The 24,569-nt window shown below is 41.4% G+C and overlaps 3 protein-coding genes and 1 long non-coding RNA gene across 4 annotated transcripts; 2 read left to right on the top strand and 2 right to left on the bottom strand.

The window, feature by feature from the left end:
• Positions 1-846: 846 nt before the first annotated feature.
• Positions 847-1,351, bottom strand: LOC136351909 (uncharacterized). Its single transcript, XR_010735192.1, has 2 exons — positions 1,127-1,351; positions 847-1,034 (listed from the first exon to the last, which is right to left on the bottom strand). It is a non-coding gene; the product is annotated as an uncharacterized lncRNA (long non-coding RNA).
• Positions 1,352-3,397: 2,046 nt separating this feature from the next.
• On the top strand, positions 3,398-8,849 carry LOC4346501 (FRIGIDA-like protein 3). Its single transcript, XM_015756742.2, has 4 exons — positions 3,398-3,539; positions 3,956-5,008; positions 6,605-6,774; positions 8,185-8,849. Exons 2-4 carry the CDS (start codon positions 3,967-3,969, stop codon positions 8,599-8,601), a joined length of 1,629 nt encoding a protein of 542 aa, XP_015612228.1. The 5' UTR covers positions 3,398-3,539; positions 3,956-3,966; the 3' UTR covers positions 8,602-8,849.
• A 4,648-nt stretch (positions 8,850-13,497) lies between these two features.
• On the top strand, positions 13,498-18,399 carry LOC4346500 (FRIGIDA-like protein 3). The gene is made up of 4 exons (XM_015756363.2): positions 13,498-13,697; positions 13,980-15,045; positions 16,280-16,449; positions 17,742-18,399. The coding sequence occupies exons 2-4, from the start codon at positions 13,992-13,994 to the stop codon at positions 18,153-18,155; spliced, it is 1,638 nt and encodes a 545-aa protein (XP_015611849.1). The 5' UTR covers positions 13,498-13,697; positions 13,980-13,991; the 3' UTR covers positions 18,156-18,399.
• A 1,876-nt stretch (positions 18,400-20,275) lies between these two features.
• LOC4346499 (fasciclin-like arabinogalactan protein 2) lies at positions 20,276-23,944 on the bottom strand. Its single transcript, XM_015756362.3, has 2 exons — positions 23,438-23,944; positions 20,276-21,358 (listed from the first exon to the last, which is right to left on the bottom strand). The coding sequence occupies exons 1-2, from the start codon at positions 23,786-23,788 to the stop codon at positions 20,504-20,506; spliced, it is 1,206 nt and encodes a 401-aa protein (XP_015611848.1). The 5' UTR covers positions 23,789-23,944; the 3' UTR covers positions 20,276-20,503.
• Between the last annotated feature and the right edge of the window lie 625 nt (positions 23,945-24,569).

The following is a 24,569-nucleotide window of genomic DNA, read 5'->3' as shown; positions in this document are numbered from 1 at the left end:
AGACAAGAGCGATTTTTTCCCGAAGTTCGAATCTTGCGATCCTACTCTCCGTTGAGGAGCTCCAAAGAGCTGGGTCTCAATTAACCCCTTGCCTCACTTGTGCAAAAACCCCTGAGGAAATCCACAGCCTTCAACCCCAAACACCCCTAGGCAAATTTCTAGAATTGAGTGACCACCAAGATCCAACTCAACCTACTTCTAGAAATCCACCACAAGTGTGGGTTGCTCTACTTGGAAAGCCTCTAGAATCTCAGCACAAGAACTTCACCAACTTACCTCGTTCCCTTTCGGAGGAGAGGAAATCCTTCACAAACTTACCCGGGACATCCACAATATGCAACGGATTCTCGCGGGCGACACCTAACCATCTAGGAGATCATCTCCAAGAGTAATAAGCACCGAGATGACAGCCCACGAGATATTCCAAGTGCTCACCCAAGATCCTAGTCTTCACACATCTCCAAATCTTCTTCTCTCCCTCTCAATCTCTCTTTCTCACAAGAATTAGGCTCTAGATTGAGTGGAGAAGACAAGAAACACTTGGGAGAGGCTAGCAATAGCTCTAGGTTTGAAAAATGAAAGTGGAATGGCCAAGGAACGAGCTGGAATCGAGCTGTATATGTATGACGGCTAGGTAACGTCATCTAGCCGTTACTCACAAATTTGAACTGGAAACTAGACAGGAAGTTCCGGACCTGAAAGACCGGAACTTCCGGACTACACTTAGGAAAATCTTTTTCACAAGACCGGAACTTCCGGACCTGGAAGACAGGAAGTTCCGGACTTGCATTTTTGGACAGATGGAGTATTTGCAAAAATGACTCCTAGGGAAACTTGACACTTGGTTCACACTAAGAGCACTTGATATATCTCAGAGCATCACCTGGAACCCCTCTTAATAGTATAGTTTTTCCTAAAAACTCGATTTCAAAAGATAAACTATCCTATGCCCTTCTCGAGTTCCGGTCCGCTTTGATTTTGTACTTTTTTGGGGGTCTCCAAGCATCCATCTTCCACACCTTAGACTAATGCACCTGAAAGTCACTCAATGAACTCATTAGTCCCTTAACCACATTTGTCATTAATCACCAAAACCCACTAGGGGGATTAATGCACTTTCACCTACATCCCGAAGAAGCTCCTCCTGGCCCGCGTGGCGTCCATCTCGATCCACTCCCCCTCTCCCCACGTAGGACATGGGCTTGATAGGCGGCGGCGTTGGGCGGGAGCCAGAGCCGGTGTTAGAGGAGAAGCGGAGGAGCGAGAGGAGACGATGCGGCTGGGGGTGGTGGCGGCTAGAGTGGGAGAGGAGGAGGCGGAGGTGAGCCATGCGATGGCGGGGCGTGGCGGCGGCTGGCTTTGGGCAGGCCGGCGCCGCCAGCCGACGGGGCGAGGCCGAGCGGCGGGGAGTTGGCGGCAGCAGTGTCGACGTGGCCTGCTCGCCGGAGCGCTGCTTCGCCCTCGCGTCCCTCCGCGTCGGCGTGCAACGAGCTGCACGAGGATGCGAGGAGGTCGGCGATGGCGAACTCCCTGGGCGCATCGCGGCGGTGGAGGGCGGCGACCACATCTGTCGCGCCGTGGCGGCGCTCATCCGACCGTCCTCCCACCACCAGCGCCGCCGCGCTGCCTTCCGCCCTCACCCAAGCCACCTCTCCGCCATGTCCGTCGCCGCCGCTGCCTCATCGAGGGAGGGGTGCGCCGCCGCCGACAAGGCCGAGCGCCGTCACTCTCCATCCGCGGCGGCGGCCCGTGGGAGGAGGACATGGTGGCGCGGCGATGCGGGAGCAGGAGGCGGCATCTCCCCTGCCGGCCGAGCGCTGCCACTTCCCATGCACTCTCCCCTGCCGGTCGCGCGCCTCCCACTCTCCCTCGGCCGTCGTCGTTCTTCTCCCCAGCCTGCTTCCGCCTCGCCGCTGTTCTTCTCCCCTGCCGGTCGCCGGTCGCCGGTCGCCGGCCGCCGGCCGCCGGACCTCTTCTCCTCTCCTACCTCACCATCCTCGTCGGCGCCGCACCAAGTCGTCGCCTCATCGCCCGTCATCGCTCCACTAGACAAGGAGCAAAGTGAAAGAAAGAGAGGAAAGGAGAGAAGAGGGGAAAGAGAGATGATGTGGCATCCTGACATGTGGGACCCACGTGGGTCCCACGCTGACTCAGCCGCCACGTAGGACAAATCCGGCGTCAAAACCACTGAGGGACCTCGGGTGACCGGTTTTGTATAGTTAAGGGACCCCGCAATCTAGTTTTGTGGTTCGAGGACGCTTTTTTATCTCGCTGACAAGTTAAGGGACCTTCAGTGTACTTTTTTCCCCAAAATTTGACTAAAATTTTCTCTTTTTTTAGTTATTACTACTCCCTCTGTTTTAGGTTACAAGATGTTTTGACTTTGGTCAAAGTCAAACTGCTTTAAGTTTGACTAACTTTATAGATAAATATAGTAATATTTATATTACCAAATTAGTTTTATTAAATTAATAATTAAATATATTTTTATAATAAATTTACGTTAGGTCAAAAATATTACTATTCTTTTCTATAAACTTGGTCAAACTCGAAGCAGTTTGACTTTGACCAAAGTCAAAACATCTTATACGGAGGGAGCAACAAAGATGCATGTGCGTTACAACAGGTAAAGACAATTTCACGATTGATAAAAACTCTACCAATTTAAACGACAAACCGAAACAAGACAAACAAAACCATGGCAAAACAAAGTCAGAAATCATATATAAGTATTGAGCACACTAGCTTCATGCATCATCATATGAAGGATCCTTCATGTACACTTTCCCATAGCCTCACAAATTGATCGGGTGGCTATTCTATTATTTGACACGTGTATTTTGCTATACCTCATTGACCGAAGATTGTAATTTTGATTATTCAATTAGTGAAATTATTTTACTGTAAATGGAAAGTATTTGCAAAGTAATAAACTTGCCGCATACACACCTTAAACAATTATAATTTCAAAAGAAAAATATTTATGAGAAGAGAAATTCGGAAGAGAAAAGAAAAATGAGAAAATAGACGAGATTGAAAGGATCGGAAGAGAATTAGGATGATTGGGAGAAAAAAGAAAAATGGAAAGAGAAAAAGATGCCGATCGAGGGAGGGGCTAGTGCGGCGCCAAGTGGGGGTGAGGATGAGGATGAGGTGACGAGATGGTGTGGACTGGTTAGGTTGGGCTGGTATAATATTTATTCTAGACTCACCTCGAATCAGAAATGTCGACCAATAATCAAATCAAATACGGAAAATGTATGGAAATTTCGGACGGAAATGTTTTTATTTTTTTATAACTTAGGGATAAGGAAAGAAACAGAGACGTAGTAGGGATTAGGCGATTGAACAGTAGTGAAAAAAAAAAGAAAAGAGGAAATATCTGCTGGCCAAAATCATTGTGTCCTCGCCTGAGGGTGTCCCCATCCCATCCCGTCGGCTGGGCGTGGAGGTGGAGTCCCGTGTCGCGAGTTCGGCCGCCGCTGCCCTGCGCCGATCTCCATCCCCGTCGGTTGTCCTGCTGCTTCCGCCGCATCCTGGTGAGTATCCATCCTCTTTCTCGTTCATCTCTACCCACCCACTTTTTTCCTTGAATTTCCCTGCGTTAATTCTAGCTTCTCTTCCAGATCTGGAAGCTTCTTTTCTCTCAATTTTGATCACCTTACAAATAACAGTTTGTTTGTTCCCCCAAAAAAATTTACATCACAGTATACCATGTCCCACGTTAGATCCGTCCATGGGTAGATGATGTTGCTATGTTCTCCGATTTGTGTGCAATAGCGTATAAAATTCCCTTCAATGTTCCTTCATCCATGCGCAGGAAGAAATTAACCGAACCATTTTAGTGAGATATTGCGTAGTTTCGATGAAGTTTTTGCTGTACTGTGCGGGGATTTGTTTGCAGTGCTATTTGGGTTGCGCGAACCAACAGCTTCCGTTGTTTACTCATTTGCAGGAGCTGCCGCCATGTCCGACATGGAGTCCATGACAGCCCTTATGGAGTCTACAGGCTCCAAGCTGCAGCTGCTTCAGCGTGCATTTGCCGAGCTTGAGAGCCAGAGTGCTGTTTCATTGAACTTAAAGTGGAAGCAACTTGAGGACCATTTCCATGGCCTTGAGCAGTCGCTTAAGAAAAAGTTTGATGAGCTGAAAGAGCAGGAAAAGGAGTTCAAGGAGACAGTCACGAAATCGGAGCAGATGCTTGAGCAACAAGAGGCTGCTGTCGTGGCAAAGGAACTGACTTCTCTTGAAAGACTGCAGCAGAAAAGGGATGCTGCGTTGGCTATGATCTTCGGCAAGTCAAAGCTGAACTTGTCTATGCCTGTAATCAACCCAATCAGCAAATCTGTGAGTAACAATGCTGTGTTAAATGGCAACATCGCTAGCCTGTGGCCCAAACCTGCAACTGCGCATGGTGCATACCTGCAAGATGGAAACACTGCTGTGAAGCCTCGTTCTCAACTTGTTATCCTCTGTGAAGAAATGAATGTTAACGGGCTTCATAAGTTCATATCAGACAATCGCAAAGACTTAACATCCATCCGTGAGGAAATTCCCGTTGCACTTAGGGGAGCAACTGATCCATATGGCTTGGTGTTAGCTTCTCTAGAAGACTTCTATTTTGGAGACAATCTTATATTGGATGGTAAAAAGGATGGAAACCTTCTGGGTGTACGGAGGACGTGCCTCATGTTGATGGAATCACTTGCTCAGCTGCAAACTGATGCTACTACTGGTTTCATATCAAAAGGCCAAATGCTTACTGCTAGTATTAAGGAGAGAGCGAAAAAGATAGCGCTTGAGTGGAAATCCAAGTTGGATAGCCTTGACTTTGATGCTAGCAATGGGAACTGCCTGGAAGCACATGCGTTTCTTCAACTCCTGGCTACCTTTGCTATATTTTCTGAATTTGCGGAAGACGAGCTGTGTAAGCTTCTCCCATCAGTCAGTCGTCGTCGCCAGACACCTGAGCTTTGTAGAATACTTGGGTTGTCACAGAACATGCCAGGTCAGTGCTATCATGGATTAATCATGCACCTAGTTCCGTTATGTATTGACCATAGGGGTTTTCTATTTGTCATTGTCACTCAGATTGCTAGAGAGCTTATTCTTACCACTTCAACATTTGTTCATATATGAATAGACTATATCATTGGATTTATTTTCTAGTTAGTGGCTGCAGCGAGAATATACCTAGAAGTAATCAATATTGCGACATTGCTGTTTAGATGATTTATATGGAAAATCTGAAGGCTGCTACTTATGTTTTAGTGGCTGCACATCTTAAACCCACTATCTAGTATCTGTATTGTTCTTACTGGCAACAAAATTCGAGCAGCTTCTAACGCTGCGTTCGAATTATGGACTTTCCTCTCACGCACGAAAAACGAGGGTGGTTTATTAGCGCATAATTAATTAAGTATTAGCTAAAAATGAAAATTAGATTAATATGATTTTTAAAGCAATCTTCCTATATATTTTTTTTGAAAAAAAAAACATAAAGTTTAGCAGTTTGAAAAGCATGCGTGCGGAAACGAGGTAGTATAAGTTGGGAAGGGGGAAGAAAGAACACCCTAAGGCTGTGTTTGATACTTGGGGTTGGGAACCCAACTCCACCGCACGGAAAACGGAGCGGTCCATTAGCGTGTGATTAATTAAGTATTAGTTAATTTTTTTTTCAAAAATGGATTAATTTGTTTTTTTAAAGCAACTTTCGTATAGAAACTTTTTGCAAAAAAACACACCATTTAGCAGTTTGAAAAGCGTGCACGCGGAAAACGAGGGAAAGGGGTTGGGAAACTTGTGGAAAGAACGCAGCCTAAGCATGCTAGTGCATGGTCTAACCAGCTCAATTCAGGACTCAGGAGATCTTAATGTCACAGGATGTTAGTTACTAACTTCCGAATAATATATGTAATTGCATATAGTATATATTGGATTATAGCAAGCTAATACGACTTTATTCAATCCCTTTTTGGTTGAATTTGTCCTCCCGTTTGATTATTTACTGGGATGTGCTGTTGTGCATCTCTTTTAGAAAAAAAAATACACATATATGAGTATTATGGTTAATGTTATGTAGTGGCAAAATGCATTAGACCTTAAAAGATGAATCAATCAAGAGTTGGCACCGACATGGTTTTGAAATATATAACCGTGGAATTGAACGATTCAACTTTTATGCTGGCGCTGATTTACACATCTATCAATTTGCCTAAGATTTTAAACTTTCTCAAAGAGTTGTACAGAAGCAAGGCCCTAGTTCGTGATATGTTGTTACAGCTTGTATAGCTCCAGCAATTAAGCAATCTAAAATTATTATAATCACATACATGAATGATGATTTTTGTATGGTTTGAACAAGCATATTGCTTATTGTTTAGCTGCTGCTGTATCTGCTTTTGTTTTGACAGTTTCAACAGTCATTGCAACTGAACATTATTTTTTGTGCAATATTTGTTTGCCTCACCCTTTGCTCCATTCTTTTAATTTTGTCTTTCGTCTTTTGTGCCTTTTCCCCTCTTGCATGCTCTTTTCGTTTTTACAAGTCAGCAACATTTGTTCATGACAATTAAGTCCTCATGTTCATGTTTCTGGACATCAGGTGTCATTGGAGTTTTGATTGAAAATGGGAGAACTATTGATGCAATTAATTTGGCTTATGCATTTGAGCTGACTGATCAGTTTGAACCAGTCGAATTACTGAAAGCTTATCTGAAGGAGGTCAAGAGTATGTCACATGTCAAGACCGGAAAGATGTCTCCGGGAGTACAGGTACACTTTTTTCATTTCAATTTTCAGAGTTCAAGATCCAAGTCGGGAGCTGAGTAACCCTGGTCTACTTTGGTTTAACAAAAAGTGCATTATTTAATTTGGATCCAAAAATTATCATTCAGAATTTCGAAACTTGAAATTCTGTAAAAACTTAGTATTAAATCATTGTAAGTCTCTCCTTGAAAATTGAAGTTGAAGCGTCTTAAAGACAAGATTACTTGTAGCTTGTAGCAATTCTGTTCGATAGATCAGTTGGCATGCCACTTATTTAGTATTCGTTGCCAAGCATATAATATCCATTAATACAATAAAAGAAGATTTTTGTGCAAATCATTATAATATTGCACTGGAGCAATAAATTCGTTCACTATATTCTAGTGTTTTCATGCTCATTTTTCCTGTAGCACCATGACATCCTGCCATGATGATCCATGAAATGCTCCTTATGCTGCATACCTCAAAATGGCAGCCAAAATTAGGATAAGGAGATTGTGCCATAACTTCCTGTTCCTGGGATTGACTAGTTTGGATGGGATTTTGCCTAGATCCAGGGAAAGGAATCTTGCGTATTACTAATTAAATTTGTACCAATTCTCTTAAGGAGATCTGAACTACATGAAAGTTCATTTTCTTCAGCTCTGCATTCCTTTCCCACCATAACCAAGGTTTATCCAGATTTTTTTTAACAGGGAAGCTAATCGTTAGATTATGTTTTAATAGTTTGCTCAGTGTACTTCTTAATTTCCTTATTCTGGAATACTACCTCCGTCCCAGAATATAAGAATTTTTAGGGTTGAACACGGTTATTAAGAAAGTAGGTAGAATTAAATGGGAGAAAGTTGTGATTGGATGAGAAGTGGAGGTTGGTGAGGAAGTTGAATGGTGGATGGTTGTGATTTGTTGGGAAAAAAATATTGGTAGATAAGTTGTTATTTTTTGGGACGGAGGGAGTAAAGTTAGCAAATTATTTAGACGCCAATCAGCTTCAGTATAGAAGCTTGAATGTCATTCTGAAGAACTTGAATAATAATAATATCTCGACCCTTAGGGGAGAGACATCCTGAAGGCATCTCATTTGAGGTCGAGAAAAGGCCCTGAAAGCTGGCTAACCCATATGGGGACTTTTTGTTGTCTTGACCCGTGCTTTAGGGGAACATGCAGAGGGCCTTTTTTTGGAGCCCTGGTTGGTAGCCTCACAACTGGAGGACTTACCATGTTTTCAAGAACTTGAACAATAAAGAGCTATCTTATCTTGCAAGATATTAAGCTAGTTGCCTGCTAATTTTACTTTCTCGAGTGGCGTAATTAATATTCTCTCTTCTTGCTGGTATGTGCATTCTTGAGCATATCTGCATGCATTCCTAATTGTTATGTTTTGTATTACATCTGATGAATTATCATATAATGCAGAATGAAATTAATGAACGCGAGTTGTCTGCCTTGAAAGCTGTTATCAAATGTATTGAGGAGCACAAACTTGATGAGAAATATCCTATCGACCCACTTCAGAGAAGAGTCATCCAGCTAGAGAAAGCCAAGGCAGACAAGAGGAGGGCTGTTGAAGCTGGAAAGCCACAGTCTAAGAGGCCTCGTGCCAACGGATCAGTATATGCGCCACATATTACTAGCTTTTCTGACAAAAGCTTCTACCAGGCCGCTGCGCCACAGAGGCATTCCTACCCTTACGAGAGGCAGTATGTATATGGTGCTGAGGCCCATCATCACCCAACAATGATAAGCTCAGCTCCCTATGGCATGTCACCTGCCCACACAACATACTATGGTAATGGCTATCAGGTTCAGTACCAGGTACCATATATCCACTGATGGAGAGAGCGCCGTGTCCTCTTTCTTAACTATGTAGCTTTTAACCTGCTACTATGTGTTGTAGTTGTATCAATCCACTAGCTAGACTGCCTAGCTGAAATTAGTTCGACCACTCCTGTGTGTGCTGAGTGGCCAGTGTGAAAATCTGTTAATTTCCCTGACGACTTATGACATAATTTACTCCTAATGTTTAGTTAAATAATTTGCTTTTGTTTAATATAAGGAGTTGAGATAGTCCCAGTACCGAAGATTTTGTGTGTTGCATGGTGGAAATGTCCATTACAATGCTTTCTGTTGCATTGGAAGCAAAATGGAGTTACCCTTTTTTCTCAGATGCAAGGTTTACAAATTCCACTGCAAAGCTTTGGATGGGAACATGTATCCTGTGGTTTTCTAACATGTGATTTGTTTTCAGTAAAATTGGTCTAAACTATTTTGTATTTGTTTTCTGCTTTCCAGTTGGTTTCCCCGTCTTTACCCTCATCCATTTTAAAAATTACAAATACAAAAAGTTTATATATGTTTAAATTTGTCGACATTATTTTGACATCCAGACCCTATGGTGATGCAACTAATGTTTGGTTCCAAATTTCCCATAGCATAAACGTTGTACTTTGTAGTCGTAAGATTCACTTTGATGTTAGATTGTGAGTTGTGACTAGTAGATGGCTGTGTTCTTTCGAGGGTGTTGGGAACCCTTCTCTCCTAGCACACAAAATGAAGCGGCGGATTAACACATAATTAATTAAATATTAGCTTAAAAAAATTGAAATAGATTAATATGATTTTTTTAAAATAAATTTTCTCTATTTAAAAAAATATATTATTTATTAGTTTGGAAAGGAAAGCGAGAGAGTAGAAGCTAGGAAAGTGTCCCAAAGAATACAGTCCAGATCAACATGGCCTTGAACTATCACCGAAGTTTGTGTTTCACTCTTAATTGGATAAAAATCACCATCAACTAAATATTTTTGTATATTAATATTTTGCCTAGTTGACATGGATACGAGCTTGCTATTAGCGACTATGTCCGAACTACACCATATCACCTATGCTCTCTATTTCATATTATAATAAGTAGTTTTAACTTTTTCTAGTCAAACTTTTTAGAAAATATAGCAACATTTCAAATTGTATTGTTAACTTAGTATTGAGTGGCACCCACAATGTTTGTTAAAAGAATTTTGGTTACGATTTGTGGGGGATTTCTTGTTTTTATGCAAGTATTGGTGAATCGTTGCTTAATATGAGTCACAATGTTGCTTAGCACCTGCGATCGCAGCATTCAGAGTGGTATTGAGCCATGCCGACACCAACATTATGTCTTCTGTAATGGTGAAATTCTTTGATCTCTTGTTGTTTGGTCTAGAGGACACCCCAATTTCTGTTGTGTTTTGCTGCTCTCTAGCTTGAGGACTTGGTTGTGGCCGTTTTTTTTAACAAATTGGTCGTTTTCAAAAACTTATTTCGAAACTAGTCCTATAAAAAACTTCAACAAAAAATAGACCGTGGTCTCAGCGCCATAGACCTTGGCGCTGACCTATAACATCTCAGCGCCAACGTTATTGCGCTAACATCTAATCCGAGGTGTTGCTGAGTCAGAGGTCCTGACGATTCAAATAGAAGCGCAAGCATCTTAGTGTAGCAAAACAGTTATAGCCTAGTGGTTGATGTCTCAAGCTGTGAGGGCATAGGGTTCTAGGTCCGAATCCTGGTATCCCACCTCAACATTTTTTTTTGTATTTTGGGTTTTTTCCTTTTCTCTTTTTTGTTCTCTCAACTACTCACTCTTATTCTTTACAAAATGACAGTTTCGTTTGTAAATTTGTTTTATTTTGAATTTGATTTGAAATTTCAGTTTAAGTTCTCAATTGCCATATAATATACCACTTTAATATTTTTTTCCAAATTCAAAAAAATTGCAATTTAAACATATCTTTTGAAGATAGTATCAGAGACAAACAGAAAAGAAAAAAAATAAAGAGTGAGAGAGAGAAGAAAAAGAAGAAGAAAAAGAAAAAAATGGTTTTTTTTTTCTCTCGACTATTCACTCTTATTCTTTACAAAATGACAGTTTCGTTTGTAAATTTAAAGAGTGTGAGAGAGAAGAAAAAGAAGAAAAAAAGAAGAAGAAACAGAAAAAAAAAAGGGAGAGATGGGGGGTCGAAAGAAGAAAAAACGGAGAAAAGAAGAAAAATGGATGAAATGGGGGATCGAACCCTGCTCCATAGGGTTAGAGTAGAATCCTACTACCACTATGCTATCGTTGAGTTGATGAAGATGAATGCCTCCGTAGAAATTTAAATCATCAAGACCTCAGCGCCAAATATGATGACTCAACAAATTCATGCCACCTCGGATTTGAGCTTAGCGCCAACAAAAGTTGGCGCTGAGACGTTATAGCTCAGCGCCAAGGTCCATGGCGCTGAGTTCACGGCCTATTTTTGGTTGAAGTTTTTTGCAGGGACTAGTTTCGAAATAAGTTTTTAAAAAAGACTAATTTGTTAAAAAAACGGTGGTTGTGGCGGCTCCATTTTGGGGAATTTTTTTTGACTTAGATTCTAATTTGCTACATCAATGTCTGAACCCAACAAACCAACGTAGGTGTCCATCAATTCATCTAGCAAGAAAAATCATAGCAGCATACAAGTGGTAAAACATGTTGAAGGATACAAATATATTACATTGTGAATCTATCAAATATTAATTAAGAGAGCCATCAATGCGAGCAGTGCTTTTGCATACGTAGCAGGTCGATGACCACATCCACCACCCTAGAATCCATTGCCACCTCTAGATTGGTGCACCCTTCCTCTCCACTACCACCATTCCGCCATGGCTCCACCCTCATTCCGCCATGGCTCTACCCTTTGAAGCCCTGCCACTACCACCATCGCTGAAAAAAAAGTAAAGGGAATATAGGGACTCACCTACGCTGGCTAGTAATGATGACAATGATGGACGAGGCGTTGCTCGGTCGATCCGGATGGGGCGGGAGCTCGGTAAGAAGAGAGCAACACCAAAGTTGTTGTTTCTCTTTCCAAGATAGCACACATGCTAAATTTAAAGATAGGGTTGGTGCATCTACTAGATTAGCTGCTGATGTTATTGCTGTTGATGAGGGACGAAATAGATAAGCAAGCAGCTAGGAATGCTCTAAGCCCGTAAGTGTCATGATTAGCTGGTAAAGAAGCTGATGTGTTATCCGTGAGTAGAATGATGGGTTTTTTGTCCGGAAATCATACGTTACAAACTGTTTTAGATCTTGGTCTAAAAACAAGCTCAATCAAATTTTTGACTAGGAAATGGTGCAAATCATATCAAAGGTTCAGATTGTTCCTCAGGATAATGAGGACAAACTCTATTGGATTCCTACTTCTTCAAGAGCATTACTTCAAAAAGCAATTATAAGCAGGTTTCTAATATTTCTCACTTCCAGTTCGTTTCCACTGCAAGGAGCGGATAAAATTTTGGATATTCTCGGCACGCTTTTCAAACTACTAAACAGTGTGTTTCGTGCAAAAACTTTCTGTATGAAAGTTGTTCTAAAATATCAGATTAATCTATTTTCAAGTTTGTAATAATTAAAACTCAATTAATCACACGTTATTACCACCTTGTTTTGTGTGAAGCACTTAATCTTTATCTTTATCTTGTCTCCTCTAACATCACCTCTTTACAGAGTAATCTCCTTTTGAAAACTTGGTCCACTAAATACATTCCTTCTAAAGTTAAAACTTTTATTTGGAGACTAATTAGACAAGCTCTTCCAACGGCTGCAAATCTTCACTCAAAAATTTTGGATATTCCTGATTTTTGCTCCCGTTGCAATGATGCTGAAAATGTTCATCTTTTCTTCCGCTGTGCTTTTGCAAGACTTACCTGGAAACTTTAAGAACTCTCTTTTCACAATCTCATTATTGACTCAATGCAAAATGTTTCTAATATTATAGCATATTTGCTTGCAACTAATAATTCTGAAAACAGCCTTCAAAAAGTTCCAATCCTTCTTTGGTTTATTTGGAAAGCTAGAAATGATCATTATTTCAAGAAAAAAGAATGGGAGCCTTTGCAAGTTTGTAATGTAGCAAGCGCTATGTCAAAGAATTATATTTCAGCCTTGTCTAATGAGAATGATAATGAAACTATTCCAATCATAGATGAATTCTGTTGCTTCTGTTAATTTGTTGCCAGTAACTGGATGTTTCCTTGACGCTTCTGGGAAGGATAATATAACAAGGTTTGGTCTTTTTTCTACATGACTCTATAAATCATCATATCATCTTTGTGTAGGCCAAATCAACTCTTTATGTGTCGCCAATTCAGGCGGAACTTGCAACTTTTAAGCTTGATACCTTCATCTGTGATTTCCTTCAAATTACAAATCCTCCCTATTTTTTCAAGACAATCAAGAACTGGTGCTCTTACTTCAAAACTCTAATAATATCAATCATAACCATCACTAGAGCCTTTTGCCTTTGCTTGCACAATTACATAACTTTTCAGGTGGAGCTTCTTTCAACGTCAAATGGATCCCCAGAGATATAAATAAAAGGGTATCAAATAGCTGACTACTAGTCTAAAAAAGCCAGAGAATCTAAATATGAGTTAGCAGCTCTAAATTACCAAAATATTAGTCATGCTTGTAATAATAATACTTGTCCTACAAAGCAACTTATGCAAGCTACTCCTTGGAAAGACAATTGTGTATCTCTTGTGCACATTTTCCTTCTAATGTTTAAATAAAAAATTACTAAGTTGTAAAAACACTGTTTTTAGAGCACATGGCAAACCGCTTTTCTGCAGACCGAGGAGTAAAAAGACTATCACTGACAGATGGGACCCACCAACCATTGTCTCTCACTCTCTCCCCTCGCACCGCAGCTTCTCCAATCCGTCACTTTCCCCATCCCTCCCGCGAAAAGCAGACAGACGCCCACAACCCACCACCACGTCTAGGGTTCCGCCGCTCCTCCGGCCGCCGCCGCCGCCGCCGCCGACCCCCCTCGATCTCCTCCCCGAGCCGCCATAGGTGGTGGCGGGGGCGGGGGAGCTAGCATCCGTCCGTCAACGCACATCGTCACTGCTGCTTCCTGGTGAGCATCCATCCGTTTCGCATATCCTCTTTCTCATCCCTCTCTACCCACCCACTTTTTCCCCTCGAATTCGCGTCAACCCTAGCTTCTCTTCTAGATCTGAAAGCTGCTGCTTTTCTTTCAATTTGCTATTCTTAATACGAATAACAGTTTCGTTTGTTCCCCAAAAAAAGTTTGGGATGAATCCCCATGTCCCACGTTAGATCCGCCCCTGGTTTTATGTGCGGTATTGTTGTTTGTGGTATGGGTACCAACAGCTTTCGTTGTTTTCACCTTTTGCAGAAATCTGCCACCATGTCCGACATGGAGTCCATGGCTACACTTATGGAGTCCACAGGCTCCAAGCTGCAGCAGCTTCAGCGTGCATTTGCAGAGCTCGAGAGCCAGAGCGCTGTTTCCTTGAACTTAAAGTGGAAGCAACTGGAGGACCATTTCCATGGGCTTGAGCAGTCGCTCAAGAAAAAGTTTGATGATCTGAAAAGGCAGGAAGAGGAGTTCGAGGAGACGGTTGCAAAGTCAGAGCAGATGCTGGAGCAACAAGAGGCTGTTGTCGTGGCAAAGGAACTGACTTCTCTTGAAAAACTGCAGCAGAAAAGGGATGCCGCGTTGGCTGTGATCTTTGGCAAGTCCAAGCTGAACTTGTCTACGCCTCTTATCAACCCAATCAGCAAATCCGTGAATAACAATGCTGTGTTTAATGGAAACATCGGTGGTAGTCTTTCTGTTAAGTGGCCCAAACCTGCAACTGCGCATGGTGCATACCTGCAAGATGAAAACACTGCTGTGAAGCCTCGTTCTCAACTTGTTGTCCTCTGTGAAGAGATGAATGTTAACGGGCTTCATAAGTTCATATCAGACAATCGCAAAGACTTAACATCCATCCGTGAGGAAATCCCCGTTGCACTTAGGGGAGCAACTGATCCATATGGCTTGGTGTTAGCTTCTCTAGAAGACTTCTATTTTGGAGACAATCTTATATTGGATGGCAAAAAGGATGGAAACCTTCTGGGTGTACGGAGGACGTGCCTCATGTTGATGGAATCACTTGCTCAGCTGCAAACTGATGCTACTACTGGTTTCATATCGGAAGGTCAAGTGCTTACTGCAAGTATCAAGGAGCGTGCAAAAAAGATTGCTCTTGAGTGGAAATCCAAGTTGGATAGCCTTGACTTTGATGCTAGCAATGGGAACTGCCTGGAAGCACATGCGTTTCTTCAACTCCTGGCTACCTTTGGTATATTTGCTGAATTTGCACAAGATGAGCTGTGTAAGCTACTTCCCTCAGTCAGTCGTCGTCGTCAGACACCTGAGCTTTGTAGAATACTTGGATTGTCCCAGAACATGCCAGGTCAGTGCTATCATCGATTAATAATGCAGCTTGTTCCATTGAGCATCAATAATAAATGGAATTTTCTATTTCTCTTTGTCACTCAGATGTTTAGAGAACACATTCTGACCACTTCAATAATTGTTCATATATCTATATATCTATACCATGGGATTTATTTTCTAGTTAGTGGCTGCAGCAAGAGATGCCTACAAGTAATCAGAATTGTAGCATTGCTGTTTAGATAATTTGTATGGAAAATCTGCAGGCTGCTACTTATAATTTGGCAGCCGCACACCGAACCTCACTATCTAGTATCTGTATTGTACTTAGTGGCAGCAAAGTTTCCACAGCTTCTAAGCTATGTTATATGCTCAGTTGAGGTCTTAATTTAACTGAATGTATTTACTAACTTATAAATAACATATATGATCATATATTCTGGAGCATAACAAGCTAAGAGGACGTCATTCAATTCGCCGACCTTGCCCTTGAGCTTGATTACATACTGGGATGTGCTTTTGTGCATCTATTTTAGAAAAAGAATAATACGAATATCTAAGAAATATGGTTAATATTATTAGGAGGCAAATATGCATTAAACAAAAAAAGATAACCATTGAAAGATTTGCCACCCGCATGGTTTTGAAACAGTATTAACCTAGACGCTAGTCAGTGGTCGGTCAATGACTAGCGGCTGTTGACTAGTTAGTAACTAGTCGGTGGTTCCAATATGTCCAAAAATAAAATATTGCTCAAAAGTAGCTAGCCATTTAACATGTTTTATAGCATATTTTCAGATCAAGTACTGACTATTGATTATTGAGAAATATAAGACTGACAATTTGATAAGCTGCATGAGGTGAAGGCGAGAGAGCACGTGGCGGCTCTTGACTGCTCCAGACGTGTCATGGGAGGGAATAACCATAGGACCTTTCCCACCCCTCTTATCCCACCCGTTTAGCCCAAATTTTCAGTCCATGCCACTTTTCTGTTTCCTAGTTGACCTGTTTAACCGACTAGTCACTTGACTAATATTGATCAACTTGAACGTACTAGACCGATTTTAACCAACTAATTCACCTTTTACCCCCTGACCTAGGTGGATTGTTGCTGACTAGTGACTAGTCACCGAGGTCCCTTTGCTCCATACTTTTAATTTTGCCTTTCTTCTTTTCCGCCTTTCTGCTGCTGCATGTTCTTTTCGTTTTTACAGGTCAGCACATTTTCTCATGAGATATTTTCTTGATGTTAGGTGTCATTGGAGTTCTGGTTGAAAATGGGAGAACTATTGATGCAATTAATTTGGCTTATGCATTTGAGCTGACTAATCAGTTTGAACCGGTGGAATTACTGAAAGCCTATCTACAGGAGGTCAAGAGTGTGCCACATTTCAAGACTGGAAAGATATCTCTGCAAGTACAGGTGCACTTTTTTCATTTCAATTTTAAACTGTATGATACCCTGTAAATTTTCTTTCACAGAACCAGGGTTCAAGATTGAAGTGGGAAACATAGTAATCCTGGTCTGCTCTGATTTTCTTTTTTTTTAAAAAGGCATGGTTTAATTTAGTTCCATTTTTTCCCTCGAACATGCAGGAGGGAATTTAGTTGCGAAAATTATCACTAAGAATTTCAAAACCAAACACTAAATCATTGCAAGACTTCCCTTAAAAAAAATCAATATACACCTGTAAAGGCTGAGTGAAAATGGAGTCGAAATGAACAGGATTGCTTGTAGATTGTAGCAATTCTGTTCGATGGATCGGTTGCCAGTTGGTGACACATGCATTCATTCTCTAATTGAATACGATAAAAGTTCTTTTTTCGTGAAAATTACGACAATATTGTGCTGGAGTATTTGGACTGAAAGCAACTTGTTCTCTAGTATTCTTTCATGTGGCACCATGACATCCTGTCACTACAATCCACAAACGGCTCCTCATGCTTCATACCTAGTATAGAGATTGTTCCAGAATTTCCTTGGATTGACTAGTTTGGATGGGATTTTTCTTAGATCCATGAAAGTGAATCCCGTGTAGAACTACTAGTTACACCAACTCTGTTAAGAAGCTCTGAACCACATGAAAGTTTATTTTTTTCAGCTCGTGGCCCTTTGCCACCATAAACAAAGTTCCAGTTCTTTTTTCTAACAACAGGATAGCTTAACAGTCTTTTAGGAGATTATTTAGTACTTGCTCTGTTTTTAACTCTAAGCTAGTTTCACCTGTGCAACTGTTTGAACTTTCTAATTATGTTGTGTGATCCAGCACTCCAGCTGATCGTGTTTGAAAATTTCCTGATATAAATGGTAATGAGACATTTGGCCCTTTCAGCAATTGAATTCAGCTACTTTGATTCATTAGGTTCTATGGCTGTCAAGTCGTATACTGTAATTGTTCACTCACTTATTTGATTTATTTATCCTGGAATAGTTAAAGTACGGGGTTTGATCATATCATAAAGTTAGCAAATCATTTAGCCACCAATCAGCTTCAATGTAGAAGCTGCAGTGCTGTTCTGAAGAACTTGAATAATAAAGAGCTACTTTAGCTTGCAAGATACTATTCAGCTATAGTTGCTTGCTACCTTTTCTTTCTTGTGTGGGGTAACAAATATTTTCTCTTCTTGCTGGTCTGTACATTTTTTAAGCATATCTGCGTGCATTCCTAATTAATTGTGATTGTAGTATATCTGATGAATTACCATATTATTCAGAATGAAATGAATGAACGAGAGCTGTCTGCCTTGAAAGCTGCTATTAAGTGTATCGAGGAGCACAAACTTGATGAGAAATATCCGATTGACCTGCTTCAGAAAAGAGTTATCCAGCTAGAGAAAGCTAAGGCAGACAAGAGGAGGGCTGTTGAAGCTGCAAAGCCACAGTCTAAGAGGCCTCGTGCCAATGGATCCGTATATGCGCCACATACTAGCTTTCCTGACAAAAGCTTCTACCAGGCTGCTCCGCCGCAGAGGCATTCCTACCCTTACGAGAGGCAGTATGTGTATGGTGCTGAGGCCCATCACCATCCCACAATGATAAGCTCAGCTCCCTATGGCATCTCACCTGCCCACACAACATATTATGGTAATGGCTATCAGGTTCAGTACCAGGTACCATATATCCACTGATGGAGAGAGCGTAATGTGCTCTTTCCTAACTATGTACTAGCTTTTAACCTGCTGCTACTATGTGCTGTAGTTGTATCAATCCACTAGCTAGACTGCCTAGCTTAAATTAGTTCGACCACTCTTGTGTGTGCTGAGTGGCCAGTGTGAAAATCTGTTAATTTCCCTCACGACTTATGACATAATTTACTTCTAATGTCTAGTTAAAATAATTTGCTTTTGTTTAATATATAGCCTATGGCATATATATGTTGGAGTTGAGATAGTCCCAGTACTGCAGAATTCTGGAATTATGTGCTCTGCTTGGTGGAATTATCCACTAATTCCTTTCTGTTGCACTTGAAACAAAATTGTTGTCCCAAATCTTTTTATTTGATGATGGTAGATTTTTGTATTTTACGAGTTCAACTGCAAAGCTTTGGATCTACTATTTCAATGAGTGTGCCTGGAGTCCAATCGACTCAATTAAGTAACTGTTAGTTCATATTGAGGTTACTAATCAAATACAGAAAATTAATCATGGTAGAATATCAGATGACCCCTGGATAGTATAGTACTATCTCACCAATCATGTCATTTAATTCCTTTATTTTTTTGTTCTGTACAACGCCGCCAAACATTGGCGTTGAGTTCTTATTTGGGGTGGCACGAATTTGCTTATTTGCTTTGTCATTGGAGCTCAGTATCATTTAGATTGGTGCTGATCTTCGTTCTTTCTAAAACCAGGGTTTACTTACATTAAGCAAAGTATAGCTTAGCGTTAGATGGTTTTGGCTCCCAACTATAGATTTGAACCCCACCCTCATTTCTACAATTAGTTTTTTTTTCCCAGAAATAAGGTTCTTGAAAGGGCCATAATGCCAAAATTTTAGCCTATATAAGCCTGATAGATTAGGCTCCAATGGATGATACATGGTAGTACTACCTTCGTCCAGTATCATATAGATACTGCTAGCATTTAAATTTTGTCATATAATATAATAACTACTTCCACGTCTACTTTTTCATCTTAACCAATCGCAAATTCGCAACTCTCTAATTTAAAATCACCCTCATTCCTTAATTTCTTGAAAAAGAAGTGCAGAAGCATGTCCAATATTACTTCACATTCTAAGCTAATCACAATCCTCTAATTTAAAATCACCCATTCTTTAATTTCTTAAAAAGAAAGTGCATAAGTCCCTACAGTATAGGACAGAGGGAGTACATAAAAAAAGGGAAGTGCACAACTCCTGGACAGAAGGAGTACATCTACCACAGAGGGTGTCGCATGTTAGAGTGTGTTTGGTTTGGTGAATGATGTTGGATGGGAGATAGACCGTCTGATTTTTTTTTTGTTTTGTTTGGATAAAGAGCAGGGTGGATGGGGCAACCCAAAAAGAAAATATTCCCTTAATATCCTTAATATGCTGGATGAGTAGATCCAGCTAATTTGGCCAAATAAAGCCATCCATGTTTTAATTTGGGTGACTTGGCCTATTCCAATTGGATGTGGTTGGTTTAATTTTCTGTTAACAAGCTTAAAATGTTTTTTCCTCCTGAACTATTTATCTAATTTGTAATCCGATTATACTATTATACTAATTACAATTAAATCTCTAGTTATATTTTGATAAAAAAAATTAACAAATGTGCCATACTAAATTGTGGCTTATCCCATTCATGTTATATCTCTCTAAACAAATAAGAAATTGGAATCATCCTATCCATACAAACCAAATAAAAGTTAGATCATCGTATCCAACAGAGCATGGATGACCATATATTATCCATGTATGGCTTTGAAGCAAACGCACCCTATGTGATGGGATGTGATATAGCACGAAGAACATAGAACATTAAGATACTGAGTAAATATACCATGTTGAAATCAATTGCCAATTATACCCCTTAAAGAAAAGGCAAATAAACGAAAATTGACTAAGACATCTATATATATATATAAAGTTTTCGCAACTAATGTTGTCACGAAGAAACAAAGAAATACATAATTCTATATAGCTTATCCAGAGGGGGAAACCCTAAGATAAGTATAATAAAAGGGTGGTTCCAACCGTTCTGTTTCCTCTTCAAAGAATAGAAAAAAGAATCTTTTTTTTAACTAAATTTGACGCTGTTCTTAATTATGATGAAATCATTCTTAGCTTTTTCCGTGGATTATGGACAACTATATTAATTACAAAGTAATTACATCAAACCACCACAGAAAGAAAGAAAAAACTCAAAGAACTACAAATCATTCACACATCTATGTTTCTTATTTGTAATTGACCAGCCATACCAAAAAGGAAAAAAAAAAAACAAATTCGACACACTCTGCTCTGTAGAGTGTAGATTGACTGACTCATGCATCAAGCCATTAGCATCAATGCTGCTACGGCGGCGGCCGCGGCGGCGGTCACCCACCGGGCGAGCGGCGCCGGAGCGGCGGCGCCCTTGTGGGCTTTGACGTCGCCGGAATCGTCCGACGAGTCGTCGCTGCTGTCGTCGGCCGCCGACTTGTGCTTCTTGGACGGCTCGGGCGCGGGCGCGGGGGCCTCGACGACCTTGTAGAGCTCCTTGGGCTTGAGGAACTTGGTGACGGCGTAGACGGCGAGCGGCTCGGCGTCGCCGACGGTGGCGGTGACGGCGGAGTTGACGACCCTGGTGTCGAGCGTGACGGTCTCGCCCTTATTCTGGACGTCGTAGCTGTAGTCCTTCTTGGACTCGCTGGCGGTGGCGAGCGTGGTGACCATGCCATTGTTGGACTTGAGGAGCTGCAGCGAGAAGTAGTCCGGGACGGCGTGGTAGAGGAGGATGGCGGTCTTGGCCTTGGCGGTGAGGTTCTTGTAGGAGGGCATGAAGGCGGCGACGGCGGCGTCGACGGGGCAGAAGAGGGTGAGGCCGTTGTCCTTGGTCTCGTTGACGGCGCGGAAGACGTCGGCGTTGGCGGCGAGGAGGCCGGCGAAGGACTTGCAGTACTTCTTGGAGAGGAGCTCGGTGAGGTTCACCGGCGCCGGCGGCGGGACGGGCGCCTCGGCCTCGGAGGAGGACAGCACGGAGCTCACCTGGAGCACGGAGATGTCGTAGGGGATCTCCTTCACCGACTTCACGTACCTCGACGGCTTCGCGCTCTCGTCCGCGTCCTCCGAGATGAAGTCGATCTTCCCGCCCTTGTGCGACGTGATGTTCACGTACCCCGTCGTCCCCGGCGCCGACCCCGTCGCCTGCATGCAATTTTATTTTCATTCATTTCAATTAATTCATCATCGTGGTTATTATTTAATTAATCATCGTGATTATTATTTAATTGTATTACAAATGGACGGATCACGTGGAGCATGAAAATAACAAAATTTGTAAACACTGGCTGTAAACTTCATTAATTGGTTCAAAAGCACAAATTAAAGAGTAGTAGAAAATTGGATTAATTATCTTTGAACTTCATCAACACCGAAATCCGAAAGCAAATAATACTGAGGGCATGCATTTTTGTGTTCAGACTAAGATGGTATTCTTGTAATTGTGAAATATGATCTGTCCATATGACAAAATAGACGTTGAGTCTCCATTGACAAATAATATGATCTGTCCAGGATGGCTCAATTAATTAATGAGTATCATATTTTTTTTTCCAGAGAAGGATGGGGAACCTAATCGTGGATGATGGATCCTCTGTGATTTGTGTTCATGATGAGTGATGACTGATAAGTGCGTATGCAAGGGCCCACAAATCAATCATGCAATTAGGTATGGGAAAAATAGGGAGTGAGCTTGATAATGTTGAGAGCAACTGGATGCATGAAATTCCAATCCTAGCTAACCAACCAACTTTGTCGGTGGAATCGGTACCACGTGTTTTCTTAGTCATCTTGGGCCCACCACTGGGCTTAGCTGTTCTTCAGTGACCTGGCACCCAACGGCATGCATGTGTGGATTTTGGAATTTCTAGTTGTATATGCATCGCGCGCATGACAAAACTTTGTCAAAAAGTTTTATGGCAACTTGATGGTGCCATTCAAACAGCTCCATTAATTCCACTTAATTGAATTAAGAACATCCCTACTATAATTAATACGGTGAAATATATACTCCCCCAATTTCTTAATATACGAGGCAGTTGATTTTTTTAAGAGATGTTCTACCATTGGTCTTATCTCAAAAAAATTATGAAATCAAGAACATTCCTACCACTGCGACTTGATTTACCACCAAATGTTATTTAAGTGTGACTTATATTGTTTTATGTTTAAACAAAAATGTTAAAAAAACGAATGGCCAAATGTTTATCAAAAAGTTAAGGACATCATATATTAAAAAAAGGAGGTAGTATACGATGTAAACCGCCAACAATTTTTTTTACAAAAAATATTACAAAATGATTCTGAACCGGCATGCTTGCATTGCATAATGATGTAAACTTTCAAGATTACACTTCCAAACAAAATGAAAGCTGAGCTTAGTTACTTGAATAACCCATGAGTAATACTTTAAGTTAACTAGTGCATAAATCCACCTATTTTTTAGATGATGAGTGTCTAAACCCACACATATATATGATCTGAACTTACATTAATTAAATCTATAACAATATAGACTTGATTCACACGTATACTCCTCGTCTTGGATTTCGTGACCAAATTAAAAGGTCAATATCTGGCTAACCAGTTTTTGTAATCACGAAGCTATATTGACATGTGGGCTTAACTAAGTTTAAATGTACAATTAGCCCACTTGCATGGAGAAAAACCATATAAGTATAGTGAGCATGTAGTTGCACAACAATTAACTCTGCCATGTACTGTGTTATCTCTCAACTAAACGTTGAACCTCTCGATTAATTTAGCACCATGGCGAAAATTTCGGGTCCACTTGAATTTCTTTAAATTTATTCTAAACTTGTTGAAACTGGAGTATTTCAAATTAATTGATTTTTTTTAAAAAATAAAATCTTAATCAGAAATACTTTGTTCAAGATGGCAATAAGATCTCGCTTAACATTTTCCCCCAATGACAAGAGAAATTAAAGAACCCTGTCTATGAAAATAACAGCACCGACCCTATCAGAAGGTGGATTTATAATACAGTACAGTAGTAACCAAGAAAATAAATAATTAGCTGTATGTACGTGATCAGCTAGCTTGCATGTTCGATAACACGTGGGTACTGTGGTAGTACTAGTACGTACCTAGCTATAATTAATTAATCAAACAATTAAAAAACTAATAATGATAGCTAGGTAATTATACTCTCGTTAATTATGTAAAAATACATGTGATTAATTAGGTGAAGTGCCATTAGTTTACCTGGAACATGGAGGAGGAGGCGGTGGCGCCATGGGAGAGGGCGTGGAGCTTCTTGGAGCCGTAGTAGTCGACGAGGATGTGGAGGGAGAGGATGTGGCGGATGGTGGGGAGGGTGAAGTGGTCCAGCGACGCCATCGCCGAGTTGTCCACCGCCAGCACCGTGATCGTCTGCCGCCGGTTTATGTCGTACGCCAGCCTCGTCTTGCTCAGCATCTCGTTGAACTTGGAGAACTCCGGGTGCGCCGCCAGGATCTTCGTGATGTTGTAGCTCTTCCCCTCCACCGCCGCCGCCATCACTGCCACCGCCACCGCCACCGCCACCGCAACCACCCACAACCTCGCCGCCGCCATTGCCACCGCAGCTACAGCCTACAGAGAAGCTAGCTAGCTAGCTAGAGAGAGAGAAGAAGAAGAAGCAGTGTGGCATGCAGCGCGAGTGAGAGCCTGAGAGGAGGGGTATGTATGTAAATGTAAGGCATGGCAGAAAGAAGGGTGGTGGGTCGCTGTGGAGGTGAGATGCATGGAGAGAAAGGGTTGGAGTAATTTACGCAACTGCCACGCTCCGGTGCCCTGTCGCTTTCACTCTTATATTTAATTGCTCCGTTCCTTCCTCCTGTGTTTGGTTTTTCTTATTGGTCTTAATTAGGGGTTCATAATTATTTATTATTACTGATTGACTTAATTGGGAATCTCGAGGTGTGCTAGCTAGATTTATTTGGAGGGCAAACCGACAGTTCACTTCTTACTTCAGCATATATACAAGCAACTAGCCAGGGACTTTCATCTTCAGCTATATATACTATGTACTTTTGGACTAGCTTAGGGTATGCCATCCGCAACGGTTGAAACACCGGTGGAGAAACCATCTTTCGTCGGTCGGTCGAATTCCACAATAGTCCCGGATGCAATAAAAACCAGGGCTAAAGATGATCTTTAGTTCCGGTTAAAAAGGGTAACGGGCATATTTGATCTTTAGTCCCGGTTAGTACACCAACCGGGACTAAAGATCATCTTTAGTCCCAGTTCAAATGCTGTCAGGGCATGTCAGCCCCCCCGGGATCTTTAGTCCCGGTTGGTAGATCTCGGGGATCTTTAGCCCCGGTTGGTAACTAAAGTCCCACCCCTATATATA

This window comes from Oryza sativa, chromosome 9 (genome assembly GCF_034140825.1).
Source record: "Oryza sativa Japonica Group chromosome 9, ASM3414082v1".
NCBI classification, from domain to species: Eukaryota; Viridiplantae; Streptophyta; class Magnoliopsida; order Poales; family Poaceae; genus Oryza; species Oryza sativa.
This window is presented reverse-complemented; position numbering and strand designations above follow the sequence as displayed.

Excerpts from the sequence above, each read along its gene's own strand:
- LOC4346501 (XM_015756742.2), top strand. The coding sequence starts at position 3,967 with ATGTCCGACATGGAGTCCATGACAGCCCTTATGGAGTCTACAGGCTCC. Across the intron at positions 5,009-6,604 it reads GTTGTCACAGAACATGCCAG|GTGTCATTGGAGTTTTGATT; the intron begins GTCAGTGCTATC and ends TCTGGACATCAG. Across the intron at positions 6,775-8,184 it reads AGATGTCTCCGGGAGTACAG|AATGAAATTAATGAACGCGA; the intron begins GTACACTTTTTT and ends CATATAATGCAG.
- LOC4346499 (XM_015756362.3), bottom strand. The coding sequence starts at position 23,788 with ATGGCGGCGGCGAGGTTGTGGGTGGTTGCGGTGGCGGTGGCGGTGGCG. Across the intron at positions 21,359-23,437 it reads CCTCCTCCTCCATGTTCCAG|GCGACGGGGTCGGCGCCGGG; the intron begins GTAAACTAATGG and ends AATTGCATGCAG.
- LOC4346500 (XM_015756363.2), top strand. The coding sequence starts at position 13,992 with ATGTCCGACATGGAGTCCATGGCTACACTTATGGAGTCCACAGGCTCC. Across the intron at positions 15,046-16,279 it reads ATTGTCCCAGAACATGCCAG|GTGTCATTGGAGTTCTGGTT; the intron begins GTCAGTGCTATC and ends TCTTGATGTTAG. Across the intron at positions 16,450-17,741 it reads AGATATCTCTGCAAGTACAG|AATGAAATGAATGAACGAGA; the intron begins GTGCACTTTTTT and ends CATATTATTCAG.